This window comes from Nerophis lumbriciformis, linkage group LG09, assembly GCF_033978685.3.
Source record: "Nerophis lumbriciformis linkage group LG09, RoL_Nlum_v2.1, whole genome shotgun sequence".
In the NCBI taxonomy this organism is placed as follows: Eukaryota; Metazoa; Chordata; class Actinopteri; order Syngnathiformes; family Syngnathidae; genus Nerophis; species Nerophis lumbriciformis.
Genome location: NC_084556.2, coordinates 8,405,001 through 8,431,449, shown reverse-complemented (window position 1 = coordinate 8,431,449; position 26,449 = coordinate 8,405,001). Strand labels below are relative to the sequence as shown.

Here is a 26,449-nt window from a genome sequence, read left to right as displayed (position 1 = left end):
GTGTGTGTATACATTTTCTTTTAAAATTATTTGAAATCTCCCTGCATCCAGATTCCTTATTTAAATGCATGACGTATCGCGAGCCAATTTGTTTGGACACCCTTGGTTTATGTGATACAATGATTGAAAAAGTATTTGCTTTACACACCGGGTATTTGTGGGTTAAAAGTGTTCCAGGGTTTTATTACTGCATCACGTACTCTCACATGTGGACCATGAGCTGCAGTTTAATTAATGTTGATAGTGTTTATGCATGCATGCTTTTTTTAATGTTTTAACGACTGTAATAAAAAGTACAAATCCCCAGATTGCAAGAAACATTTGTAAAAAAAAAAAGAAAAGAAAAAAGTTCCCCAAAGTGTTTTGAGTTACGATATAGAAAACCAAATGGGAACACTTCACATTGAGGCAGGTGGTGTTGCCAGATGTCTTATTTTACGCTTTCATCTTTTGTAATAGTAGTAAGCTTTTATTAAGTTACCTAAAATGATCTAAATCGCCCTATTTTGACTATTTTAGTGACATGCATTTCCTCCTGCACAGAGCACCTTAAGACGGCGCTGGAGGAGTACATGGTCCGCTTGCCCAAAGTCCACATCCTGAGAAACAAGAAGAGGGAGGGTCTGATCAGGACTCGGCTGCTGGGGGCCGCTGCCGCCAAGGGGGAGGTCATCACCTTCCTGGACTCGCACTGTGAAGCCAACGTCAACTGGCTTCCTCCGCTACTCGGTCAGTCTGCTCTGAAGTTCACTGCTTGAACACAAAACACCACAGACATACCAACCATCGTAGATTGTCTCTTCAACAGAACAACAAATTGTCAATATAACCATTGTATTTTGCAGAGGAATGATTGTCCGGCCATTGAACAAAGATGATCTATTTAACAGGGAAGCCTACAGTCAAATAACATCTAAATCAGGGGTCTCAGACAAGCAACCTGTACAAACAGCGTGCCAGCCCAGTCACATGTTGTATTTGGCTTCTGTACAAACACACGTAAGTGACTGCAAGACATACTTGGTCAACAGCCACACAGGTCACACTGAGGGTGGCCTTATAAACAAGTTTAACACTGTTGCAAATATGCGCCACACTGTGAACCCACACCAAACAAGAATGACAAACACATTTCGGGAGAACATCCGCACCGTAACACAACATAAACACAACAGAACAAATACCCAGAATCCCATGCAGCCCTAACTCTTCCGGGCTGCAATATACACCCCCGCTACCACCAAACCCCGCCCCCCCGCGCGTCGGTTGAGGTGGGCGGGGTTGGGGTGGCCTAGTGGTTAGAGTGTCCGCCCTGAGATCGGTAGGTTGTGAGTTCAAACCCCGGCCGAGTCATACCAAAGACTATAAAAATGGGACCCATTACCTCCCTGCTTGGCACTCAGCATCAAAGGTTGGAATTGGGGGTTAAATCACCAAAAATGATTTCCGGGCGCGGCCACCGCTGCTGCCCACTGCTCCCCTCACCTCCCAGGGGGTGATCAAGGGTGATGGGACAAATGCAGAGAATAATTTCTCCACACCTAGTGTGTGTGTGACAATCATTGGTACTTTAACTTTTAACTTTATATTGCAGCCCGGAAGAGTTAGGGCTGCAAGGTGTTCTGGGTATTTGTTCTGTTGTGTTTATGTTGTGTTACGGTGCGGATGTTCTACCGAAATGTGTTTGTCATTCTTGTTTGGTGTGGGTTCACTGTGTGGCACATATATAACAGTGTTAAACTTGTTTATACGGCCACCCTCAGTGTGACATATACGGCTGTTGATCAAGTATGTCTTGCAGTCACTTACGTGTGTCTGCAGAAGCCTCATACAACATGTGACTGAGCCGGCTCGCTGTTTGTATGGTGAAAAAGCGGCCGCGACGACAGGTTGTAGAGGAAGCGCACATTTGTAGTTGTTTCCCCATATTTCTGCACAATAACTCAGATATGGTAACACTAGTGGTCCAGAACATGTTTTGAACACAAAGTACACAAAATTGGTATCGTATTGATTCACAGGTACTTAACTGGAAATTGGTATTGTATCGGTTCAGATGTGAAAGGTAGCCATCACCATGCATGACAAAGCTTCGGACTTTTGTACGGTTTTAGCAGCATTTAAATTGGAGCAAAATCAGAACCCTTCAACTGGCCTCCTGACGTTACATTTACACTGCATTATATTCTGTAAATGCTGGCTCTCCGATACTCATCATAAAGCAACGATGCGGCCTATTCAATCAGAAATTGTCCCACTGTGCTTCTTAGACCGAATCGCCCAGAACAGGAAGGCCATTGTCTGCCCGATGATCGATGTCATCGACCACGACAACTTCGGCTACGAGACGCAGGCGGGCGACGCCATGCGTGGCGCCTTCGACTGGGAAATGTACTACAAACGCATCCCCATCCCCCAGGAGCTGACAAAGGCCGACCCCAGCGAGCCCTTCGAGTGAGTTACACTTAATTATTGACTTTATTCATGCCTTAGGTTTGCTCTATGGTATTGCCGTTATGTGTCATGCATGTATGACATCTGCACATACTGCACGGCATTTCTGGTGTTTATACTCTTCTTAGGTACAATAGGGCCTTCATTGTGGTGTTTTATATATTGTGCTCCTGATGATCATTTTTAATTCATTATTATTCATTGAGTTTATTTAATTACATTTTTCAGTATCAAATTATTTAAGTTGGTCAAAACATGTTTATAATTTAAATAAGGATGTATTTATTTTATTTATTTTATAAATTGTATTTATTTATTTAATTTTATTAATTTTATTAATTAATTTTTTTATTATTATTGATTTATTTTTGAGTTGATTTTTTTTTTAAGCAAATTGATGCACTTCAAATATTTTCTGTTACATACTAAAAAAACAATGTTACACAAACGAGTTATTCTTAATCGATATTTTTTTAATTTTTGTTTTGTTTTCTTTAATTTTAATAAGGATACAATGTTATGCAGAGGTCTACTTTTAACAGTTTTATAGAAAAAAATGTATAGATAGTGTGGAGAGGGTGCAAATGTGTTCTTCTTCCTAGGGTGGCGTAACAAAAAATTATTGAGTAGCCCTGCCTTAATCGAACAATATCGTTGTCTAAAACATGTCATTTGTCATTATAAACAAGTGTCAACTATTTTTAGTTGAATATTACCTACACATACAATGTCTCCAAGGCAGAAGCGTATTAGAAAGTATCCAGTAACAAACGTGTCCGCATCATTCATCTTACTGCGCCGTGAGTTTATTTTAACAAATTATTGTGGCCACAAGATGTCGCCCAAAAAATTACCACTCCACTTGAACTTCTTTCTTTCTTTCTTTAGTTTATTTCGAACATGAACACACTTACAGCATAATACATCACACAATTTCATATCATTTCACTTTACATCATGCCCGAAAAGGAGTAGGAAGAAGCAAACTTAAAGACATCATTAATCTATTCCAAACGGTTGATAATAGGGCAGTGTTTTTTTTCATATTGTAACCACCTACAATTGTTTTGTGTTTGAGTAATTTCACTTGATCGAGCCTTTTTAACATTCCACACTACAAAATACTGAAATTAATTAGAGGTGGTCATCTCTATAATTTGAAACGATGTATTTATGTGTACTGTATATGGAGAATGATAAGATTCAGAAACGATACATTTTAAAATGTAATGATTCTATGTGGTAGAATTTGATGCAGTATGATGCAATCTGGTACAGTTCCTTGTTATTTTAAATCAAATCAAATCAAATCAACTTTATTTATAAAGCACATTTAAAATTTACCACAGGGGTAGCCAAAGTGCTGTACAATGAGCAGGTTAAAAGATAAAACGAGTATCGAGCAAACACAACACAACACAAACAGAACATGATAAAAAATAAATAATTAAAATAGAATTAATAAAAACATAAAAACAGGATCACAGCAGGTGTATTATGGGGCGCCATTGCAGGATGGATATCACTCAGTGTTAAAAGCCATGGAATAAAAGTATGTTTTTAAGAGAGATTTAAAAACAGGAAGAGAGGAGGCTTGTCTAACACTCAGGGGTAGGTCGTTCCAGAGCTTGGGAGCAGCAACGGCGAAAGCTCTGTCACCTCTAAGCTTCAGCCTTGTGTCAGGGACCGTCAACAGCAGCTGATCGGCTGATCTTAAGGATCGGGTGGGGCAGTAAGGCTGAAGGAGGTCGGAGAGATAGGTTGGCGCGAGGTTGTTTAGACATTTAAAAACAAATAAAAGGAGTTTAAAATGTATTCGGTAACGCACAGGGAGCCAGTGAAGGGACGCTAAAATAGGGGTGATGTGCTCACGTCTGCGGGTCTGTGTTAGCAGCATTTTACATCATAAATGATCCTATGCCATTTCTATAAATGTGGAAGGGCCCCCATCAAAACACCTCTATTGAGGTTTTATATACATAATGTAAGTATATATATATATATAATGTAATAACGGGCACATTTATAATGACATAAAATATGTTTCGTATTTTAATCATTTTAAGCATACGCGATGCATAAATTTAAAAAACGCATCACAATGTTTGCTTTTTTTTTCCTTCCCTTTATCACTGATTATTACTCACTGCAGACTTTATGAGAGCCAACAAACATAATAAAACATCACTTACTGTATAAAGTCCACTGTCATTAGGATGCAGAGTGCTGGGATGCTCATATATTCCCATTTGGATGAAAAATGTCTCATAATCCTCGCAAAGAAATGGGGTAGCGAGGGTTGCAAGCATCTCTTTGCGTCATCCTCGCCTGTTCCGGGTCCTAATTGCCCTTCAAAGTGTCCCAGCTTGTCGGAATACCTACTCAGACTTCCTCTGTCCAGGTGAGATGCATGATTTATGATCTACAATAAACTTACAGGAAGCAAGGAAGCGAGAATTTCCCCTCGGGAATTAATAAAGTACTTCAGAGAAAGTGAAGTGAAGTGAATTATATTTATATAGCACTTTTCTCTAGTGACTCAAAGCGCTTTACATAGTGAAACCCAATATCTAAGTTACATTTAAACCAGTGTGGTTGGCACTGGGAGCAGGTGGGTAAAGTGTCTTGCCCAAGGACACAACAGCAGTGACTAGGATGGCGGAAGCGGGGATCGAACCTGCAACCCTCAAGTTGCTGGCACGGCCGCTCTACCAACCGAGCTATACCGCCCCAACAGCAGCTAATGTAAACATCGACAGACAAGTTAGTGATCATGGTGCCACTATAAATAGTTTGTGTTAGCGCTTATAATAGCAATATCACTAATACTTGGTTAATATTCAAATCACGAAATGTAAATTGAGTATTATTGGAGGTTTTTGAGTGGTTATTTATCAAATTTTATGGGCGAACTAGAGAAGATCCCATTAGCTCCGCTGTAAACGGACTTTCATTTAGTTGTATTTAATATTTAGAATGCATTAAAAAAAATAAAAATCCTTCCGTCGTCATGGATTTAATTTGTAAACAAAAGGCAAAATTCCCCAAAAAGTGCAGTTCCCTTTTGAAGAACTTTGGAAATACCTTCTCACAATGAAAACCTATTCAGTTTTCACTATTGCCAGAAACGGACTTATTTTACAGCTCTGGCACGCACTCGTCGGTAAAATGCTGTCGACTTGGCATCTTGTACTGAGGCTTCAACGTATTTATCATGTCCCTCATTCTCCAAAACACTGCAATCTCGAGTACTTAACAATAAAACAGACTACGGAAATTGTCATTTCCTCGGCTGGAGTTGTCACTTGAAAGAAGCCTTGAATATCCGTGCCTTTGTCCTGTCCATCTGCGGTCTCGCCATGTCTCCTACCAGGTGCTTGTTGAGATTGACACTGCTCTACTTCAGTGCTGTTTAACAGTCTTTGCATGTTGCAACAGCTGCTTCAAATGTACCCCTTCTTTTTAAACAATCCAAATCCTTTTAAACACGGTACTTATTTGTGTTAGCGTCGCACATTTTCTCTTCACTGCAAAAAGTCAAGTGTTCAAAAACAAGAAAAAAAAATACAAAAATGAGAGGTATTTTATTTGAACTAAGCAAAATTATCTGGCAATAGAACAAGAAAATGTGGCTTGTCAAGACTTTCCAAAACAAGTAAAATTAAAGCTGCAAGCAGCGATGGACGGGACCGACTTTGACGGCACATAAAATCCAAACCAGGGCAGTAATTAAAACTCTTTGGTCAACTTTTAATCAGAAGGGTTCAATCTCTCTCCTGTGCTAGTTTGAAGCCGACACGACAAACGCGCTCAGAGGAGATAATGTTTGAAAAAAGGTGACCGTTTTTTACAAAACTTTTGTTTTGAAGGGGGAATTGCAAACTTCCTGTTGATTTTTGCTAGGGGTTGTCAATATATGACATGTAGGTCTAAGTGAGACCTACATAGAGGGTTTTGTTTCATGTCTCTACGACATTCCTACTGGAAGTTACAGGCAGTTTTGTCTGAGTTTTCTTCCTAGGAGCAGTTGTGTCTGTGTTTTCTTCCTAGGGGACGCTAGAGCGCAATTTTGAGTTTTGGGTTTGGGTTTTTTTTATTAGATCGCAATTTTTGCCAGTCCTAATGTGTGTGTCCAGTTTGGTGAGTTTTGAAGCATGTTAAGGGGGTCAAATTACAGCTCAAAGAGGCAAAAGTGACTGTTTTTACTAAAATTTTGTTTTGAAGGGGGAATTGCCATTTTTTTGCTGAAGGATGTCAATGTAGTCAGACCTACATAGAGGTTTTTGTTTCATGTCTCTACCACATTCCTACCGGAAGTTACAAGCAGTTTTGTCTGTGTTTATTCCTAAGGGGCGCTAGAGCGCAATTTTGAGTGTTGGGGTTTGGTTTTTTGATTAGATTGCAATTTTTGCCAGTCCTGATGTGTGTGTCAAATATGGTGAGTTTTGAAGCATGTTAAGGGGGTCAAATTACAGCTCAAAGAGGCGGCGGAATAATAATAATAATAATAAAACACACAAAATACAATAGGGTCCTCTGTCCCAAAGGGACATTGCGGTCCCTAATTAGCTAACTTCAATGTACCCAAAAATACCTTAAAATAAGTATATTCTCACTAATAACAAGTGCACTTTTCTTGGTAGAAAAAAATGTTTGACCTCTTTGCTCAATATGTTGAAAAATATTCTTAAATTAAATAAATGCTAGGCCCATTATCTTGACAGAATGATATGCACTCGGCATTACATTTACTTATACTAAAAACTAATTTATTGTCCTTAATGGAAAGGCAACAAGGCATCCGCTTGTTACTCTCGTGGTCACCTAGCCGCTCAATCATATGGTCTAAAAAAATGCATTTTTCCATCGAGAACATGACATCATCGCGCCAAGTGCGTGCTCTTTCAGTCAATTATTGCGCATATATACAGCCCGGCCTCCGGCCAAAATGTTTTTAATTGTAATTTGGAAGAATTTCTCTGAATGTGCATGAACAATTTCTGTTAAAAATGGTTAGACATGTCACATGTTTAATATTAACTGTCAGTTTGCTGTACTGTGCCAACTGTACTACTAAAAGAGTACATATTTTCTATTGTTTCATGGAAAATAAAACAGCAAAGTCCATTTGGCTGTCATCTGTTTTAATTATGAGACACAATTGTGTCAGAGTCATGATTTTTTTTTTCATGCTTGAAATAAGAAATTATTACTTTAAAAAAGTAGTTTTATACTTGTGAGTGTTGATGACAGAGCTTTGCAACAGTTGATATTCTAGTTTCAGGCATGTTTTACTCAATATAGGTCATAAAATCTCAGCAACAAGCTGTAATATCTTACTGAAATCATTTAGGATTTGCGTCAAGGGCGTTGGATGTGGGGGTGGGGTTTGTGTGTGTGGCGTATATTTTCTATGGATGCATGTGTGCACTGCAAAATGTCAGTGTTCAAAAACAAGAAAAAACAAAACAAAAATTAGGGGTATTTTATTTGAACTAAGCAAAATTATCTGCCAATAAAACAAGAAAATTCGGCTTGTCAAGACTTTCCAAAACAAGTAAAATTAGCTAACCTCAATGAACCCAAAAATACCTTAAAATATGTATATTCTCACTAATAACAAGTGTACTTTTCTTGGTAGAAAGAAAAAGAGACCTTTTTGCTTAATATGTTGAAAAATATTCTTAAATTAAGTAAATGCTAGTGCCATTATCTTGACATAATGATATGCGCTCGGCATCATGATTTTTTGTTCATGCTTGAAGTAAGAAATGATTACTTTAAAAAAAGTAGTTTTATACTTGTGAGTGTTGATGACACAGCTTTGCATCAGTTGATGTTCTAGTTTCAAGCATGTTTTACTCAATATAGGTCATAAAATCTCAGCTGCAAGCTGTAATATCTTACTGAGATCATTTAAGACCAAAACCCTTAAAACAAGTAAAACACTCTAACATAAAATCTGCTTAGTGAGAAGAATTATCTTATCAGACAGAAAATAAGCAAATATCACCCTTATTTGAGATATTTAATCTTACTTAGATTTCAGTTTTTGCAGTGTGTGTGTAAGCCTGCACCGTGTCTCTGTTCCGCGGCCTTGGTGTCGTGCAGTCGCTAGTCAGTCCAAAGTCAACAACAACAAGTGTGTGTCCATGGGAGACAAGAAGGGAGTTTGTTGTGTCTTTGCCTTAAAATTCGGAATTCCTAAAACCCATTTCCGATTCATATCGGTTATTTAAAATGAGGTCTTGCCGATATGGCCAATTAATAAAATCACTTGATATTTTCACAAAAAAAATAGATTTATGGATTTATTTCCCTACTTTTAAAAGAAACCAATAGCGGGAGTTTGTTTCTTCGTTTTTAAGGTCTCGTTCAACCTCGTAGAGAGATGCATTACCCCCACTTGGCTGTATGCTTCGGTTTCTGGAATAAGTTTTTTTGTGACTTTGCCTTTTTTATTAAACAAACTTTGCAGCGTGCTGTCACTTGTGATTTGCGCCTATTGCCGCAAATCCAAACCACTGACGACACCTTTATTTTCTTTGGAACGAACTTCTGGCTCTCATTCAGGTTAGCAGTAGCCATGTTTTGCAGAGTGTGTAAAACTCTGCTAAGTCTTAACTTTCTGATATCGAAAATCTAAGCATGGAATTTATCAATTCAAATGACAAGATCTTCTCGACGAGAAGCACATGTTTGGGGGAGCTTGCCTGTCCTGACAGGACATTTGCTGCCGGATATATGAGGGACTCTTGAGTTGGGAGATATCTCTCTAGTTGGAGCTATGATAACAGGGCATCTGCTGATTGGATTGAGCATTGCTCTGGTCAGTCGACAAAATCGGAAGACAGCTGTTCAAGAAGCCCAAAGGAATGGAATGGGCAGACCTCTGGACACTTAGACTTTGAGGATTGGATAAGATCTCAAAGAAGCTTTCCGCACTGCAAAGCGGAATTAGAATCAATTTGAGAGCCAGAATGGACAACTGGGGGACACAAAACAGTTGGAATGTTTTTGTTCGCCCGGCCAATATCAATCCTTATCTGCAATTTGACTCCCTCTGCATTGGCCTGAACAAGGCTGTGCTGTAAACACCCAAGTGAGACAAATGCAGTGAAAGATGCTCTGTATTCTTCCCTCTTCTTCAAGAACTTATAGACAATTCATACACCCATGGACTATGACACAGATCCGCTTGCAGTATGATGGTTTATCGCAGGGGTATCAAACTCAAATACAGAGTGGGCCAAAATTTAAAACTGAACAAAGCCACGGGCCAAGGTTGAACAAATTAACCTTTTAGGGACCCAAACAAGTTTTGCATTGAATATTGAACAAGCAAGGCTTATATAACTTTATAATGACATGCAAAATCAAGTTTCAAATAATAATAATAATAATAATTAAAAAATATCAATGGCATATCAAATACAATTTAAATAAAAATTGAATGCCTCTTTTCTATTTGCAGCCTTCTGAGGTAAACAACAACATTAACTTTTTCCACAGGCTAATAAATTTGAAAATAAAATAACAATGAATAAACCAACCATTCAGGACTTTAAACTGCTCAGTTTGCAACACACTGATCTAATCTGATGTGCCCAAGCCAGATACCTGGCATCTTTTCTTGGATGCTAGTTAATTAATGTCGGGGCTCAGGCTTTGAGCTGAGGCAACCTTCATTATCGCACGAAGGTGTTCATCAGTCATTATATCTCGTAGTCCACCCGGACCACAGTCTTGGGGGCGTGCCTTTAAGGCACTACCTCTAACGTCCTCTACGAGCTGTCGTCACGTCCGCTTTTCATCCATTCTAAGAACGTGCCGGTCCAGTCACAAGATATGTGCGGCTTCTGTACGCACACACACACGTGAATGCAATGCATACTTGATCAACAGCGATACAGGTTACACTGAGGGTGGCCGTATAAACAACTTTAAAACTGTTAGAAATATACGCCACACTGTGAATTCACACCAAACAAGAATAACATCCACATTTCGGGAGAACATCCGCACCCTAACACAACATAAACACAACAGAACAAATACCCAGAACCCTTTGCAGCACTAACTCTTCCGGGACGCTAAATCAATAATAAATAATGATATATATGTTTTGTAATAAACTGTCAATAAACTTGAAGTGCAAATAAAATACAGCCTTACCACTTCAGTCATAATTTGTGTGCTTAAGAAACGTTTCTATGATTTTAGCTCAAGTCTTTTTCTGTTTTGTTTTTTTGGGGGAAAAATCATGGAAATCGTGGATATTTTAAATGTCATTAATCCAAACATAATGTGTCTTAATCCAGATTACAGCTAAATGTGCCTGTAGTGAGAACAAGTGTGCCTTGTCATGTCTGTGTAATCATGTTTTGTTTTAGTCATGTTTTGTTTTGTTTAGTTATTGGACTCTTTAGTTTCTGGCTTTTCACTCCCTTGTCTTGTTTCCATGGTTACCCATTAGTTTCACCTGTTCCACGTTTGGACTCATTGTGCACTCTTGTTTGTCACCATAGCAACCCATTAGTTTTCACCTGTCACGTCACGCACCTGTTTCACGTTTTGAGTCACGCACCTGTTTGCGTTAATCATGTCTGTAGTATTTAAGTTCATTGTTTTCCGTTTGTCTTTCTGGCGACATCCCACATTTATGCTCTTCACATTCCTGACAATTGTTTTCATGTCCATCTTTCATGCTGCTGCTTTAGTCCAAGCCAAGTAAGTTTTTGTTTATTAATGCTATAGTCTTTTGGTTTCATAGTTTGTTCTCCGCCACTGTGCGCGCTTTTCGTTTGTACTTTTTTTGATAGTAATAAACAATCATGTACTCACATTCCCGTCTCGCCCGAGCCAACTTTCCGTTGCCTTCTGGAAAAACTAAACCCATGGACCAAGTCGTGACATGCCTATGTCTGTGTTGTTGGGTTTGTGCCACACTTTAAACAATGTAGTATTTTTTTATTGATTTTCGGTGGTAAAATAATTCATTTTGGAAATGGAAACTCAATAAAAAAAAAAAAAATCAATCATTTCCGTTGGACTTTTTGAATGGGGACAAGAGTCATTGTGTTTGAAGGAAAGAGATTTAAATCGGCGTTCGGCGAATGTTCGTATGCAGTGTTTGAATTAATTGGAAACGGCCAAGTTGATATTTTCCATTTTGGACATTTGACATTGAGGAGGGGCTGTCTCGACCTGAGAGAAAGAGGTGATGAGACAGTAACATGAGGAATAAAATACCACGCACACACGCACACACACACACACACACACACACACACACAATGGATTTTTTTTTTCTCCACTGTGTCAATGTCAATCAGAATGAAAATGAAAATCTTTGCTACTCAAATTGGATTTGTGCTGATGAAGGTCATCTCGTCGGGCTAGAAGAGAAGACTAATTCAAAAAATGAGAATTGATTCCGACCGTTATGCAGCTCATTTTTCTTTTCTTTTCTTTTTTTCCTACATATCTTTTCGTTTTTCTTATCTGCAAGTTCCACGAGGCGATGATACCTACTGTATTTCCCCCGCAGGGGAACGCAGAACACTGGGAAATGTGCGATTAATCCCTTTAAATTTCCCCAGCAACTGCTTGGTTTAAGCTTTTTTCAGCGGCACAAAACAACTTTCTGACTTTAAAAAATTAAGTTAAAGCCTTAAAGATCCACTCATGCAAACTTTTCTTGCGTCATGTTCTATGGAATTTTCTATAGCTTTTCTAGCACAATGAAGAAATCAGAACTAAAATGTATCCCTTTTTTTTGGGTTTTATCTCACTGCACCATGAGGCGAGTATACTTAATTCTTTTTTTTTTGCCAAACACTGCGAATCGGTGTTGTGATTGCTCGACTTCGGGTGTTTTGAGCTGTGTGCTGTCTTTGAAAACATTACTGTTAAAGGTTCTAGATTACTCTGACACGTCTGGTCCATTTTTGCTGGGGGCTCCAAACTAGGTCCCTTTCAGTCTGAGAGCGCTAAAATCGAGCTAAAATCCTGAGCTGTTAACTGGTTGTCCAGCGCAGGGGTTCTTAACCTTTTTGACCTTGGGGCCCAACTTTTTCACTACAGAGGGGCCCAGGGCCCACTCAAATATTGACACTAAAATTGTTATCGTACTCTTGGTTTTAATGATATTCAATAAGTATATCTAACCTACTTACAGTTACAACCTTCTCACATGATATGCAAAAGAAGGGACTCATAAAAACTGTTGAAGAATACGCTTCCATACATTTACGCCAGGGGTGCTCACACTTTTTCTGCAGGCGAGCTACTTTTCAATTGATCAAGTCGTGGGGATCTACCTCATTCATATATATAATTTATATTTACTTATTTATGAAATATATGTTTTTGTTAACAAGTTAAAGGTGTTTAATGATAATGCAAGCATGTTTAACACATATAGTTAATATTGTTAGTACATTAAAGGTGTTTAATGATAATACAAGTATGTTTAATACATATAGTTAATATTGTTAACAAGTTAAAGGTGTTTAAAGATAATGCAAGCATGTTTAACACATATAGTTAATATTGTTAACAAGTTAAAGGTGGTTAAAAATAATACAAGCATGTTTAACACAAATAGTTAATATTGTTAACTTAAAGGTGGTTAAAGATAAAACAAGCATGTTTAACACATATAGTTAATATTGTTAACAACTTAAAGGTGGTTAAAGATAATACAAGCATGTTTAACACATATAGTTAATATTGTTAACAAGTTAAAGGTAATACAAGCATGTTTAACACATATAGATTCCTTTCTTTCATGAAGACAAGAATATAAGTTGGTGTATTACCTGATTGTGATGACTTGCATTGATTGGAATCAGACAGTAGTGCTGATAACGTCCGCATTTTCGAATGGAGGAGAAAAAAAGTCCTCCTTTCTGTCCAATACCACATGAAAGTGGTTGGTTTTTGGCATCTTATTTGTCCAGCTTCCGTACTCCTTTGTATACACTTTACAAGAAATACATTGTCGGCAAACTCCGTAGCTTGCTAGCTTGTGCACGCCAGCTTTCTGAGACTCTTATTTTGGTAGCGCAGGCAGGATGAAGCAGAGCTTTTATTGTGCAACTGTGCAGTCGGTCTTTGGAGTTTTGACGACAGGTACGGCGCCAGAGTCTGTTGAAATAAAGTGTTTCTCGCCTTCCAGTCGGTAATTTTAATGAGCTGGCAGCAGCCAGCGTCATCTCAGAAGACCCTCGGGTGCCGTGAATGTCAATCAAGTGACGAACGTGACGTCATAGTGAAGATTTATGATCGCTCATTTTTAGGACTATTTTTTTAATGCCTGGCTGGTGATCGACTGACACACCCTCCGAGATCGACCGGTAGATCGCGATCGACGTAATGAGCACCCCTGATTTACGCTGTGCTAAATCAATAATAAATAATTATTAATAAAATTATTTATAAATAATAATATTATGGGAATGTCAGAGAAAAAAAGAGTTATGGTTGAAAACAACAAAAGAAGCAATCACATTCCTTAATATAAAAATCCCGATGACACTGCAAACTTGTATTCTTGGAGATCTACATCAATCAAAGAGTAAAAATGTTTTTCTTTCAATATGCATAATAACAAAAAGGGTAATATTTAAAAAATGGATAGCTGTTGATAGTCCAACTCATACTGACTGGTACACACAAGCTATGGAGATGATATCAGTAGAAGAAACTGCATGTAGTTTAGATAATAATGAGTCATATATTGGAATATGGGATCCATTATTTAAATTTGTTTCAACTAATAAATGAACCAAAATATGACTTATTATATCTTTGTGGAAAATGTTGGACGCGTTGTCGGGCTTATGGGATGTGATGCAAGTGTAAGCCACTGTGACACTATTGTTCATTTCCCTGACACAAGGCTGAAGCTTAGAGGTGACAGAGCTTTCGCCGCTGCTGCTCCCAAGCTCTGGAACGACCTACCTCTGAGTATTAGACAAGCCTCCTCTTTTCCTGTTTTTAAATCTCTCTTAAAAACATACTTTTATTCCATGGCTTTTAACACTGAGTGATATCCATCCTAAAATGGCGTCCCATAATACACATGCTGTGAACCTGTTTTTATGTTTTTATTTATTCTATTTTATTTATTTATTTTTTATCGTGTTTTGTTTGTGTTGTGTTGTGTTTGCTTGGTACTCGTATTATCTTGTTACCTGCCCATTGTACAGCACTTTGGCTACCCCTGTGGTAAATTTTAAATGTGCTTTATAAATAAAGTTGATTTGATTTGATTTGATTTGATTTCTAATTTTGTAATTATTTTTTATTAATGTTTTTTTTAATGATGATATCAATAAGGGTCTTTTAATCACTGCTATTTTGAAATTGTTACTAATATGGATGCTGTTGTCGATAATGTTAATTTTTGTTTCACTACATTTGGATGTGTGTGTCCTCAATTGCTCTCAATTGCTCTGTTTATTGTTGTTCTTAATGTTGCTGGGACGGGTTTGGTTTTGGAATTGGATTGCATTGTTATGGTGTTGTTGTGTATTGTTTTGTTGATTGATTAGTAAATTCATAATTAAAAAATGTTTAAAAAAAAAAAATAAATAAATAAATAATGATATACCGTATTTTTAGGACCATAGGGCACACCGGATTAAAAGGCGCACTGCCGATGAGCGGGTCTATTCAGGTCTTTTTTCATACAAAAGGCTCACCGGATTCATCATCAGCGATCCTCCTGGTATGGGTGTATCCCTTTATGGGGGATGCCTGTGCGTGACTTTGTTTTACATGAGGAGACTGGTGCACAGACAGTCACCACATGATCCTTGACAGAATCGGGTCAGGGTCCAGTGGCATGGAGTCCAAGACGACTGGGGACCCTTTTCTCCCGCAGCCTTCTTCCGCTATCGCAGCCGTTATGGTAGTTCTTAAATCTACCGTCTTCCGCCTGCTCCGCCGTTGAGGTCTTCACCGTATCCCTGGCTAGGGGGCAGTTAGGTACTAGGCCTTTGCCAGGGGCCACCTGGGGTAACAGTAGTAAAGGGGTTAACCTCCTAGTGCCCCAAGACCCCACTGCCGGATGCACTTTAACGTCATGCCCAGGACAACACCGGATTATAAGGCGCATTAATATTATGATTTTTTTTTTCTAAATTTAAAACGCTATCTTGTGGTCTACATAACATGTGATGGTGGTTCTTTGGTCAAAATATTGCATAGATTATGTTTTACAGATCATCTTCAAGTAGCTTTCTAAGCGTCTCTTCAGGTTGCGCTATTTTGTGGACGGTCTTACCTACGTGGCTCACTTTTGACAGCGTCTTCTCCCCGTCATCTTTGTTGTAGCGGTGTAGCATGCAAGGACGGGAGTGGAAGAAGTGTCAAAAGATGGAGCTAACTGTTTTAATGACATTCAGACTTTACTTCAATTAATAGCAGAGCAGCATCTTCTCATCTGTGGCTCCATTATGCAACATCAACGTGAAAAACCGTCCGACCGTAACCCTCTAATAACTAAAGTTCCGTGGGTGAATTATGTAAACCCACTACGGTTTTTAGCGCTTTGATAGCCAGCCTACTGACAGATATAATTAAGAACTTTACACAACTTTATATTAGAAATGGCAACAGCGGAAGATGAATGCGATATAAGAAGGTAGAGAAAAAGAAGAAGCTTATGACTCCGGTGTCGGCACGGACAACAATTGCGGACGTGTGCACATTTTCAGGACTTATGCAGATCCCAAATACACATCAGCAGGTACCAGAAGGTAAGAAAAGTTGGTGTTGCATAATATTGCGAAACAAAACGCCAGCTAATGTCTGCTAATAGGTGCCATTTTGCAGTCCTTATACACACACCATATTACATTTGACAGTGATCTGGTAATAATAACTGAGCTTGATGTTATTGAGGCAAAGCTTCCTAAATATAACGACACAGTAGGTATGTAACAATGAAAGGTATTAATGTAAACCGCGGTAAAACTCCCGATGGTTAATTATTACAGTTTTAAATCAAAATGATCAAAAAACCGTGATTGATAACTGCGCTTTGATAAACTCAGGGACAGACTGGTGCCAGCTCGCTAACTCAAATGTTAACAATAAAATAAGAGACATTCATTATGAAACAACATATCCCGGTCTAAAGGAATATAAACACATTGCTGTCTGAACAACTAAGCTTTTCAGTTGTGCACCTTGAACCTACAAGCTGTGCTTTTGTAGAACAGAATGATTGTTCTATACTCAGAGGAATACGAGAGGGAGCCGTTTTTACGGTGCATTCAAGGACTGCTGAACAGGGGACGCCACAACACCTGCTAAAATGATAGATTTTATTTGTAACACACTTTTCATTAATACAGTATAAATCCTAAACAGATACAGTAAAATACTACGACTAAAACAATATCAGTGAAGCATAAGAAACACAAAACATTTAAAATGGTGGATTTTTTAACAGTGTGTGTATTTATTTTAGTTATTTACAAAGAAAATAACTGGATCAAAATATTTTAGTGTGTCAATAAGTACTTTTTAGGCACAATACCGCGATAAAAATGATAATCATGATAATTATGGTCAAGATAACCGTGATAGGAATTAGGGTTGTACGGTATACCGGTATTAGTATAGTACCGCGATACTAATGAATCATTTTTGGTACTATACCGCCTCTGAAAAGTACCGGCCCCTAATCCTTGCCTCCATGGCGACAAATAAAGTAAGTTTCTTACAAGTATCATCCCTGCAGGACGAGGAAAAGCTAAACATGCTTCACTGCACACCGTAGCTCACCGGCGTCAAAATGTAAACAAACGCCATTGGTGGATCTACACCTAACATCCACTGTAATGATACCAAGTACAGTAGCATATCTAGTCAATACTACTATAATTACGTCAATATTTTTTGGCATCACAACATCTTCTTTTGTTTTTTTTGTATTTATATTGTGTTTATAAACTCAGTAAATGTGTCCTTGCACACATGAGGACTTTGAATATGACCTATGTATGATCCTGTAACTACTTGGTATCGGATTGATACCCAAATTTGTGGTATCATCTAAAACTAATGTAAACAACAGAAGAATAAGTGATTATTACATTTTAAAAGAAGTGCAGATAGAACACGTTAAGAGAGAAAGTAAGCAGATATTAACAGTAAATGAACAAGTAGATTAATCATTCATTTTCTACCACTTGTCCTTAATTATGTTGACGTAATAATAGAATGATAAATGACACAATATGTTACTGCATATGTCAGCAGCTAAATTAGGAGCCTTTGTTTACATAATTACTAATAAAAGACAAGTTGTCTTGTATGTTCACTATTTTTATTTAAGGACAAACTTGCAATAAGAAACATATGTTTAATGTACCCTAAGATGTTTAAAAAAAAAAAAAAAAAGTCATCAATGCAATTTTTTGTGGTCCCCTTTATTTAGAAAAATATCGAACTAATTTTGGTACCGGTACCGAAATATTGGTATCGGGACAACACTAATAGGAATTTTTACTGCTGCTGTTACATCCCTACCGCACAGTAGAAGAAATTAGGTGTGGTAACATCCTTGTTTCTGTTATTTTAAGATGTTTGCTTGAGGTAAGTTAAGTTGTCTGTTAAAACTAGAGTGACACAATGGTTTGATTAAGACGGAAAACACTGTGTAGGTTTAGCCACCTTAAAGACATTTTTTGTTTTTTTTAAAAAAGCAGAACTTTACAAAATTGCTGGGAATCAAACACACTAATATGAAATGTGTTACAGATGGAAATCCAGCACATTTGAGCAAGCACTTTTATTACATCTTGCAATACTATATAAATTGATTTCCTTTAGAGAAGTAAGTGTACAGCTTGTGTAATACAGTGTTTTTCAACCTTTTCTGAGCATAGGCACATTTTTTCATTGAAAAAGTCCCAAGGCACACCACCAGCAAAAAACGTAAAAAAATTAAACTCAGCACCCGTTATTGACAGTGAAAAGTTGTTCTCGCAATTGTTGGATAAAAATTCTAACCATAACCAACCATGCACTGTAGCTTGTCTCAAAGTAGGTGTACTGTCACATCACGCTGTGACTTATTTGGAGTATTTTGGTGTTTTCCTGTGTGTAGTGTTTTAGTTCTTGTCTGGCGCTCCTATTTTGTTGTTGATTGTCATGTCATGTAGAGATGTACTTTGTGGAAGCCGTCTGCTGCGCCACACGCTGTAAGTCTTTGCTGTCGTCCAGCATTCTTTTTTTGTTTACTTTGCAGCCAGTTCAGTTTTATTTTCGTTTTGCGTAGCCACCCCTAAGCTTCCATGCCTTTTGTTTATTTTTGGTTTAAGTATTAGACACCTTTTTACCTGCACGCTGCCTCCCACTGTCGCCTGCATATTGTGATCACGACACATCATGTTCCTGACGTCTACAAAAGCAATTAGCTACCTGCTGCCACCTACTGATATGGAAGAGTATTACACGGTTACTCTGCCGATCTCTTGACATCACAAATATTTACTGGTTTGCAAATAATATTTTTAACCCAGTTAGGTGAAATTACATAATTTACCACGGCACACCAAACAATATCCCACGGTACACTAGTGTGCCGCGGCACAGTGGTTGAAAAACACTGGTGTAATATATAGATTAACGAGCAACACCCAGTCTTTGTTGCATCAATAGCTGGCGACACAAGTAAATTGTATCATTGGTGGGTTATAACGATTGTCTAGCACTGCTCTAATCCTCTTGGGCATGGAACTCACCAGAGTTGACAGAGAGAGAGAGAGAGAGAGAAGATTTGAGCCTTAAACTGATTATTTTTTTGAACACATCAGAGGGCGTCTGTGCTTCTAGTCTACTGGTTTCGAGCACATTTTGAAGCCTACAGTGATCAAAGTAGACCAATTCCTGCTTATATATCCTGCAAAAGACCAATAAATGTAAACCCAAATGTTCACCGTCTTGCAGGTCTCCAGTGATGGCGGGAGGGCTGTTTGCCGTAGACAGACGCTGGTTCTGGGAGCTCGGCGGGTATGACACAGGTCTGGAGATCTGGGGAGGAGAACAGTATGAGATCTCCTTTAAGGTAAAGAAGCAATGGTAATAATGGTTCAGTGTGTTTTCAACATGCTTAACATACCGTATTTTTTGGACTCTAAGTCGCAGTTTTTTTCATAGTTTCAACTTATATATGTTTTTTTCCTTCTTTATTATGCATTTTCGGCAGGTGCGACTTATACTCCGGTGCGACTTATACTCCGAAAAATACGGTAGTTACGTCACACGTTTACACTTGCACAATTCAACACGTCTTAGTGTTAATTACAAACCCCGTTTCCATATTAGTTGGGAAATTGTGTTAGATGTAAATATAAACGGAATACAATGATTTGCAAATCCTTTTCAACCCATATTCAATTGAATGCACTACAAAGACAAGATATTTGATGTTCAAACTCATAAACTTTATTTTTTTTTGCAAATATTAATTAATTTAGAATTTCATGGCTGCAACACGTGCCAAAGTAGTTGGGAAAGGGCATGTTCACCACTGTTAAATTGCCTTTCCTTTTAACAACACTCAGTAAACGTTTGAGAACTGAGGAGACACATTTTTTAAGCTTCTCAGGTGGAATTATTTCCCATTCTTGCTTGATGTACAGCTTAAGTTGTTCAACAGTCCGGGGTCTCCGTTGTGCTATTTTAGGCTTCATAATGTGCCACACATTTTCAATGGGAGACATGTCTGGACTACAGGCAGGCCAGCCTAGTACCCGCACTCTTTTACTATGAAGCCACGTGGATGTAACACGTGGCTTGGCATTGTCTTGCTGAAATAAGCAGGGGCGTCCATGGTAACGTTGCTTGGATGGCAACATATGTTGCTCCAAAACCTGTATGTACCTTTCAGCATTAATGGCGCCTTCACAGATGTGTAAGTTACCCATGTCTTGGGCACTAATACACCCCCATACCATCACAGATGCTGGCTTTTCAACTTTGCGCCTATAACAATCCGGATGGTTCTTTTCCTCTTTGGTCCGGAGGACACGACGTCCACAGTTTCCAAAAACAATTTGAAATGTGGACTCGTCAGACCACAGAACACTTTTCCACTTTGTATCAGTCCATCTTAGATGAGCTCAGGCCCAGCGAAGCCGACGGCGTTTCTGGGTGTTGTTGATAAACGGTTTTCGCCTTGCATAGGAGAGTTTTAACTTGCACTTACAGATGTAGCGACCAACTGTAGTTACTGACAGTGGGTTTTTGAAGTGTTTCTGAGCCCATGTGGTGATATCCTTTACACACTGATGTCACTTTTTGATGCAGTACAGCCTGAGGGATTGAAGGTCACGGGCTTAGCTGCTTACGTGCAGTGATTTCTCCAGATTCTCTGAACCCTTTGATGATATTACGGACCGTAGATGGTGAAATCCCTAAATTCCTTGCAATAGCTGGTTGACAAAAGTTTTTCTTAAACTGTTCAACAATTTGCTCACGCATTTGTTGACAAAGTGGTGACCCTCGCCCCATCCTTGTTTGTGAATGACTGAGCATTTCATGGAATCTACTTTTATACCCTATCATGGCACCCACCTGTTCCCAATTTGCCTGTTCACCTGTGGGATGTTCCAAATAAGTGTTTGATGAGCATTCCTCAACTTTATCAGTATTTATTGCCACCTTTCCCAACTTCTTTGTCACGTGTTACTGGCATCAAATTCTAAAGTTAATGATTATTTGCAAAAAAAAAAATGTTTATCAGTTTGAACATCAAATATGTTGTCTTTGTAGCATATTCAATTGAATATGGGTTGAAAATGATTTGCAAATCATTGTATTCTGTTTATATTTGGGGTCGGCAGTTATCCCACAAGTCGGCAGTTATCCCACGTAAGAAGATGAGCAGCTGGGCGGTGTCACGTACATCGCAGCTCTCATCCAAAGCCAGCGAAAAACAGTCAAAGTCTCTGGGCATATCAGCGCAACAGAGTCCAATAAGCACTCCTTAATAAACTCTCCGTCAGAAAACGCCTTACTTTTTCTGGCAATTTTGTGAGAAATGACAAAACTTGTCCTGACGGCTGCATCTCTGGGGGTGTGAAATTTGGCAAAAAGTCCTTGTTGGGTTTGCAGTTTTACCATCAAGGCATCAGCCTCCCTTGGGCGCTCTTCATCAGACAGATTCCGGTATTTTCCCTCGTGCTTTGTCGTGTAGTGGCGATTCAAATTATATTCTTTAAACACAGCAACCTGTGTACCACAAATTAAGCACACGGCTTTACCTTTAATTTCTGTAAAGAAATACTTGGCAGTCCATGTCTTGTTGGAAACACGCCATTCGTCATCAACTTTTCTCTTTTTAGCGTCTCATCACTTGTCGCTGTGCACCTTCACTCACAGGTTACACCCGGACATACGCCCATAAATAACACTTTTCAAAATAAAAGCCGCACAGTTGTATTGCACGCATGACATAGATGTTTTTTAAACTTTATTTTGTAATGTGTGATTGCCGCTGTTCACATTCACTCACAATCACACACGCGCATACGTCCACACGGAAGTAATACAAATAACGCTTTTCAAAACAAAAGCAGCACTGTTGTATTGCACACTCGACATAGATACTTTTTTTAATTTATTTTGTAATTTATGATTGGCATGCGGGCCGGACAGGGCCGCAGAATGCCCAGGTGAATATTATAGATGAATGCCATTCATCTATAATATAGGAGGACACCTGCTCCAAGTAAATATTGTCATAAAAAATAATTGTTGTAACAACTCCACCCTTCTTAGATCTTTTCCTTACTTTTTCATCTGCAAGGATGTGCAACCTCTAGGATTTTGGCTGCAAGATGAATATTACATGAATATTTCAGCTCTTGATGGAGTCAAGACCGAACAAACTGGAGATTCCACATCGCTCACGCTCAAAAACGCCTTATTAGATTTCTGCTTTTGTTGGGTGTTTCAACATGAATTATTCTTTAAGCGGCGGCCACTTGGTCAGCATGCTAAGACGAAGTCCTCCTCTGAGCTGAGCGCCCTGTCACAGTAATTGAATTGTGCTTTGAGAGAGCAGCGCTTTTGTCATCTCACTTAATCAAGCACAAAGGCCACCCTTGGGGAGTCTGATGCGATGGGACGGATGCCACGCCGCACAAAAGCAAATGTTGTCTGTCTGCTGCTGTATGATTATTTGTTGTGACGAGAAATTGAGCGTCCCCGGTGTCAAATTTGCTCCACTTTTTACTGTCTCCTTATATTAACTAATGTCTTTATGGCTAATTGTGAAGCTGCTGTGTGAACAGGAAACAAAAACGCAAAATCGACAATAGGCGTTTTGGGTATAGTGGGTATGTGTGCATAAAGTCAAAGTCAAACGGTTTGACATTTTACAGATAAATGCGTTAAAATGTAATATCGGAAATTATCGGTATCGGTTTTTTTATTCTTTTTTTTTTTTAATTAAATCAACATAAAAAACACAAGATACACTTACAATTAGTGCACCAACCCAAAAAACCTCCCTCCCCCATTTACACTCATTCACACAAAAGGGTTGTTTCTTTCTGTTATTAATATTCTGGTTCCTACATTATATATCAATATATATCAATACAGTCTGCAAGGGATACAGTCCGTAAGCACACATGATTATGCGTGCTGCTGGTCCACTATTAGTACTAACCTTTAACAGTTAACTTTACTCATTTTCATTAATTACCGTATTTTTCGGAGTATAAGTCGCACCGGAGTATAAGTCGCACCTGCCGAAAATGCATAATAAAGAAGGCAAAAAAACATATATAAGTCGCACTGGAGCCCGGCCAAACTATGAAAAAAAACTGCGACTTATAGTCCGAAAAATACGGTACTAGTTTCTGTGTAACTGTTTTAATATTGTTTTGCTTGTTTTTTTATTCAAGAAAATGTTTTTAATTTATTTATCTTTTTTTTTTTTTTTTTTTTTTTTTAAAGTACCTTATCTTCACCATACCTGGTTGTCCAAATTAGGCATAATAATGTGTTAATTCCACAACTGCATATATCGGTTGATATCGGTATCGGTAATTGAAGAGTTGGACAATATCGGAATATCGGATATCGGCAAAAAGCCATTATCGGACATCCCTAGTTACAGTATTAAGAATCAAGCACAGTGACACTTTGTAATAACTACGCACTATTAATCAATCAATCAATCAATCAATCTTTATTTATATAGCCCTAAATCACAAGTGTCTCAAAGGGCTGCACAAGCCACAACGACATCCTCGGTACAAAGCCCACATACGGGCAAGGAAAAACTCACCCCAGTGGGACGTCGATGTGAATGACTATGAGAAACCTTGGAGAGGACCGCATATGTGGGTAACCCCCCCCCTCTAGGGGAGACCGAAAGCAATGGATGTCGAGTGGGTCTGACATAATATTGTGAGAGTCCAGTCCATAGTGGATCCAACATAATAGTAAGAGTCCAGTCCATAGTGGGGCCAGCAGGACACCATCCCGAGCGGAGACGGGTCAGCAGCGTAGAGATGTTCCCAGCCGATGCACAGGCGAGCGGTCCACCCCGGGTCCCGACTCTGGACAGCCAGCACTTCATCCATGGCCACCGGACCTGTGCCCCCCCCCCTCAAGGAAAAGGGGAGCAGAGGAGAAAAGAAAAGAAACGGCAGATCAACTGGTCTAACAGGGGGGCTATTTAAAGGCTAGAGTATACAAATGAGTTTTAAGATGGGACTTAAATGCTTCTACTGAGGTAGCATCTCTAATTGTTACCGGGAGGGCATTCCATAGTACTGGAGCCCGAATGGAAAACGCTCTATAGCCCGCAGACTTTTTTTGGGCTCTGGGAATCACTAATAAGCCGGAGTTCTTTGAACGCAGATTTCTTGCCGGGACATATGGTACAATGCAATCGACAAGATAGGACGGAGCTAGACCGTGTAGTATTTATAATCATTATTAAAGCATTGGTAAATGCTGAATTCATCACTTATAAAGCATATTTCCGGCATGATTAGCATGCAGTTTGTAAATACATGTGTCACTCATTATTAAAAAACTCATTAGTTATGGATTATTAAACAATGAATTCATAATTTACACATTAGTATATAGTTAATAAACATTTTAAAATAGGCATATTTATAAAGTACATAATGGTGGCACGGTGTCACAGGGGTTAGTGCATGTGCCTCGCAATACGAAGGTCCTGAGTAGTCCTGAGTTCAATCCCGGGCTCGGGATCTTTGCATGTTCTCCCCGTGACTGCGTGGGTTCCCTCCGGGTACTCCGGCTTCCTCCCACCTCCACAGACATGCACCTGGGGATAGGTTGATTGGCAACACTAAATTGGCCCTAGTGTGTGGATGTGAGTGTGAATGTTGTCTGTCTATCTGTGTTGGCCCTGCGATGAGGTGGCGACTTGTCCAGGGTGTACCCCGCCTTCCGCCCGCATGCAGCTGAGATAGGCTCCAGCACCCCCCGCGACCCCAAAAGGGACAAGCGGTAGAAAATGGATGGATAATGATGGCAATCAAATCTTTATAAATCAGGGGTGTCAAAGTCCAGGCCCAGATCCGGCCGGCGAATTAATTATCTATGGCCCCCGGGATGATATTTGATTAGTATTAGAACCAGCCCGCAGGCCACAGCCACCTGCTGCTGTTTTGCACGCACCAATACTCCATCAGTGTTGGCGCCAGGAATTTTCAAAAAAGTCATAAAAATGGGGTCCCAAAGTAAATTTTGGGGTCCCATTTTTTTGTAAGCGTTTTGAAAACAAATGATGAACGTATGCATTATCCTGTTGTATCTCACATTCTATGTTGTGTTTTGGAAAAAGGTTGTCATAAACGTTACTTAACTCATTTTAAAAAAATATACAAAAGAAAACACATTTTTATGCATATGTAAATGTATTCAGTTATAAACATTCATTCACTTTCTTCTTTCCTTCATGGATCTAAACTTTACCGCTGCCGGTATTTTTCTCTATATTTTTATTGTAATATTTTCAGAATGTGTTTGTTCTATTTTTCGCCAAAGTAAGACAAAGAAAACAATCTGAAGTTGTCTATAATTTTTAGTTTTAATGCCACAATTTTAATAGTCCGGCCCGCGTGTGCACAGATTTTCCTCTATGCGGCCCCTGGGCTAAAATGAGTTCCACACCCGTTATAAATGAGTGAGTCAGCATTTCAATGCAAAAATATAAACGCAACACTTTTGTTTTTGCTCCCATTTTTCATGAGTTGAACTCAAAAGATCTAAAACGTTTTCTATTCTATGTACACAAAATACCTATTCCTCTCAAATATCATTCACAAATCTGTCTAAATCTGTGTTAGTGAGCATTTCTTCTTTGCCAAGATGATCCATCCCACCTCACAGGTGTGGCATATCAAGATGCTGATTAAACAGCATGATTATTGCACAGGTGTGCCTTAGGCTGCCCACAATAAAAGGCCACTCTGAAATGTGCAGCTTTGCTTTATTTGGGGTCTGGGGGTGAGGCGGGTGTCAGAAAAGCAGTCAGTATCTAGTGTGACCACCATTTGACTAACGCAGTGCAACACATCTCCTTCCGTTGATTGTGTTCTGTGGAATGTTGGTCCAGTCCTCTTCAATGGCTCTGCCAAGTTTCTGGTTATTGGCAGGAACTGGAACACGTTGTCGTATACACCGATCCACAGCATCCCAAACATGCTCAATGGGTGACATGTCTGGTGAGTATGCTGGTCATGCAAGAACTGGGATGTTTTCAGCTTCCAGGAATTGTGTATAGATCCTCTGCAACATGGGGGTGTGCATTGTCATGCTGCAACATGACTTAGACTTAGACTAGACTTAGACTTAGACTTCCTTTTTATTGTCATTCAAATTTGAACTTTACAGCACAGATAAGAACGAAATTTCGCTACATAAGCTCATGGTAGTGCAGGATAAAAAAGCAATAAGGTGCATATATAAATAA

General features: G+C 39.0%; 1 protein-coding gene across 2 annotated transcripts in view; it reads left to right on the top strand.

Annotated features, from left to right (window-relative positions):
• The window catches only part of LOC133607759 (polypeptide N-acetylgalactosaminyltransferase 10-like), a 277,472-nt gene that overhangs the window by 176,698 nt on the left and 74,325 nt on the right, over positions 1-26,449 (top strand). For both annotated transcript variants that reach the window (XM_072913784.1, XM_061962698.2), the window contains exons 5-7: positions 544-729; positions 2,271-2,454; positions 19,426-19,543. In XM_072913784.1, coding sequence (XP_072769885.1) covers positions 544-729; positions 2,271-2,454; positions 19,426-19,543 — 488 coding nt within the window. The remainder of the gene's footprint in view (positions 1-543; positions 730-2,270; positions 2,455-19,425; positions 19,544-26,449) is intronic.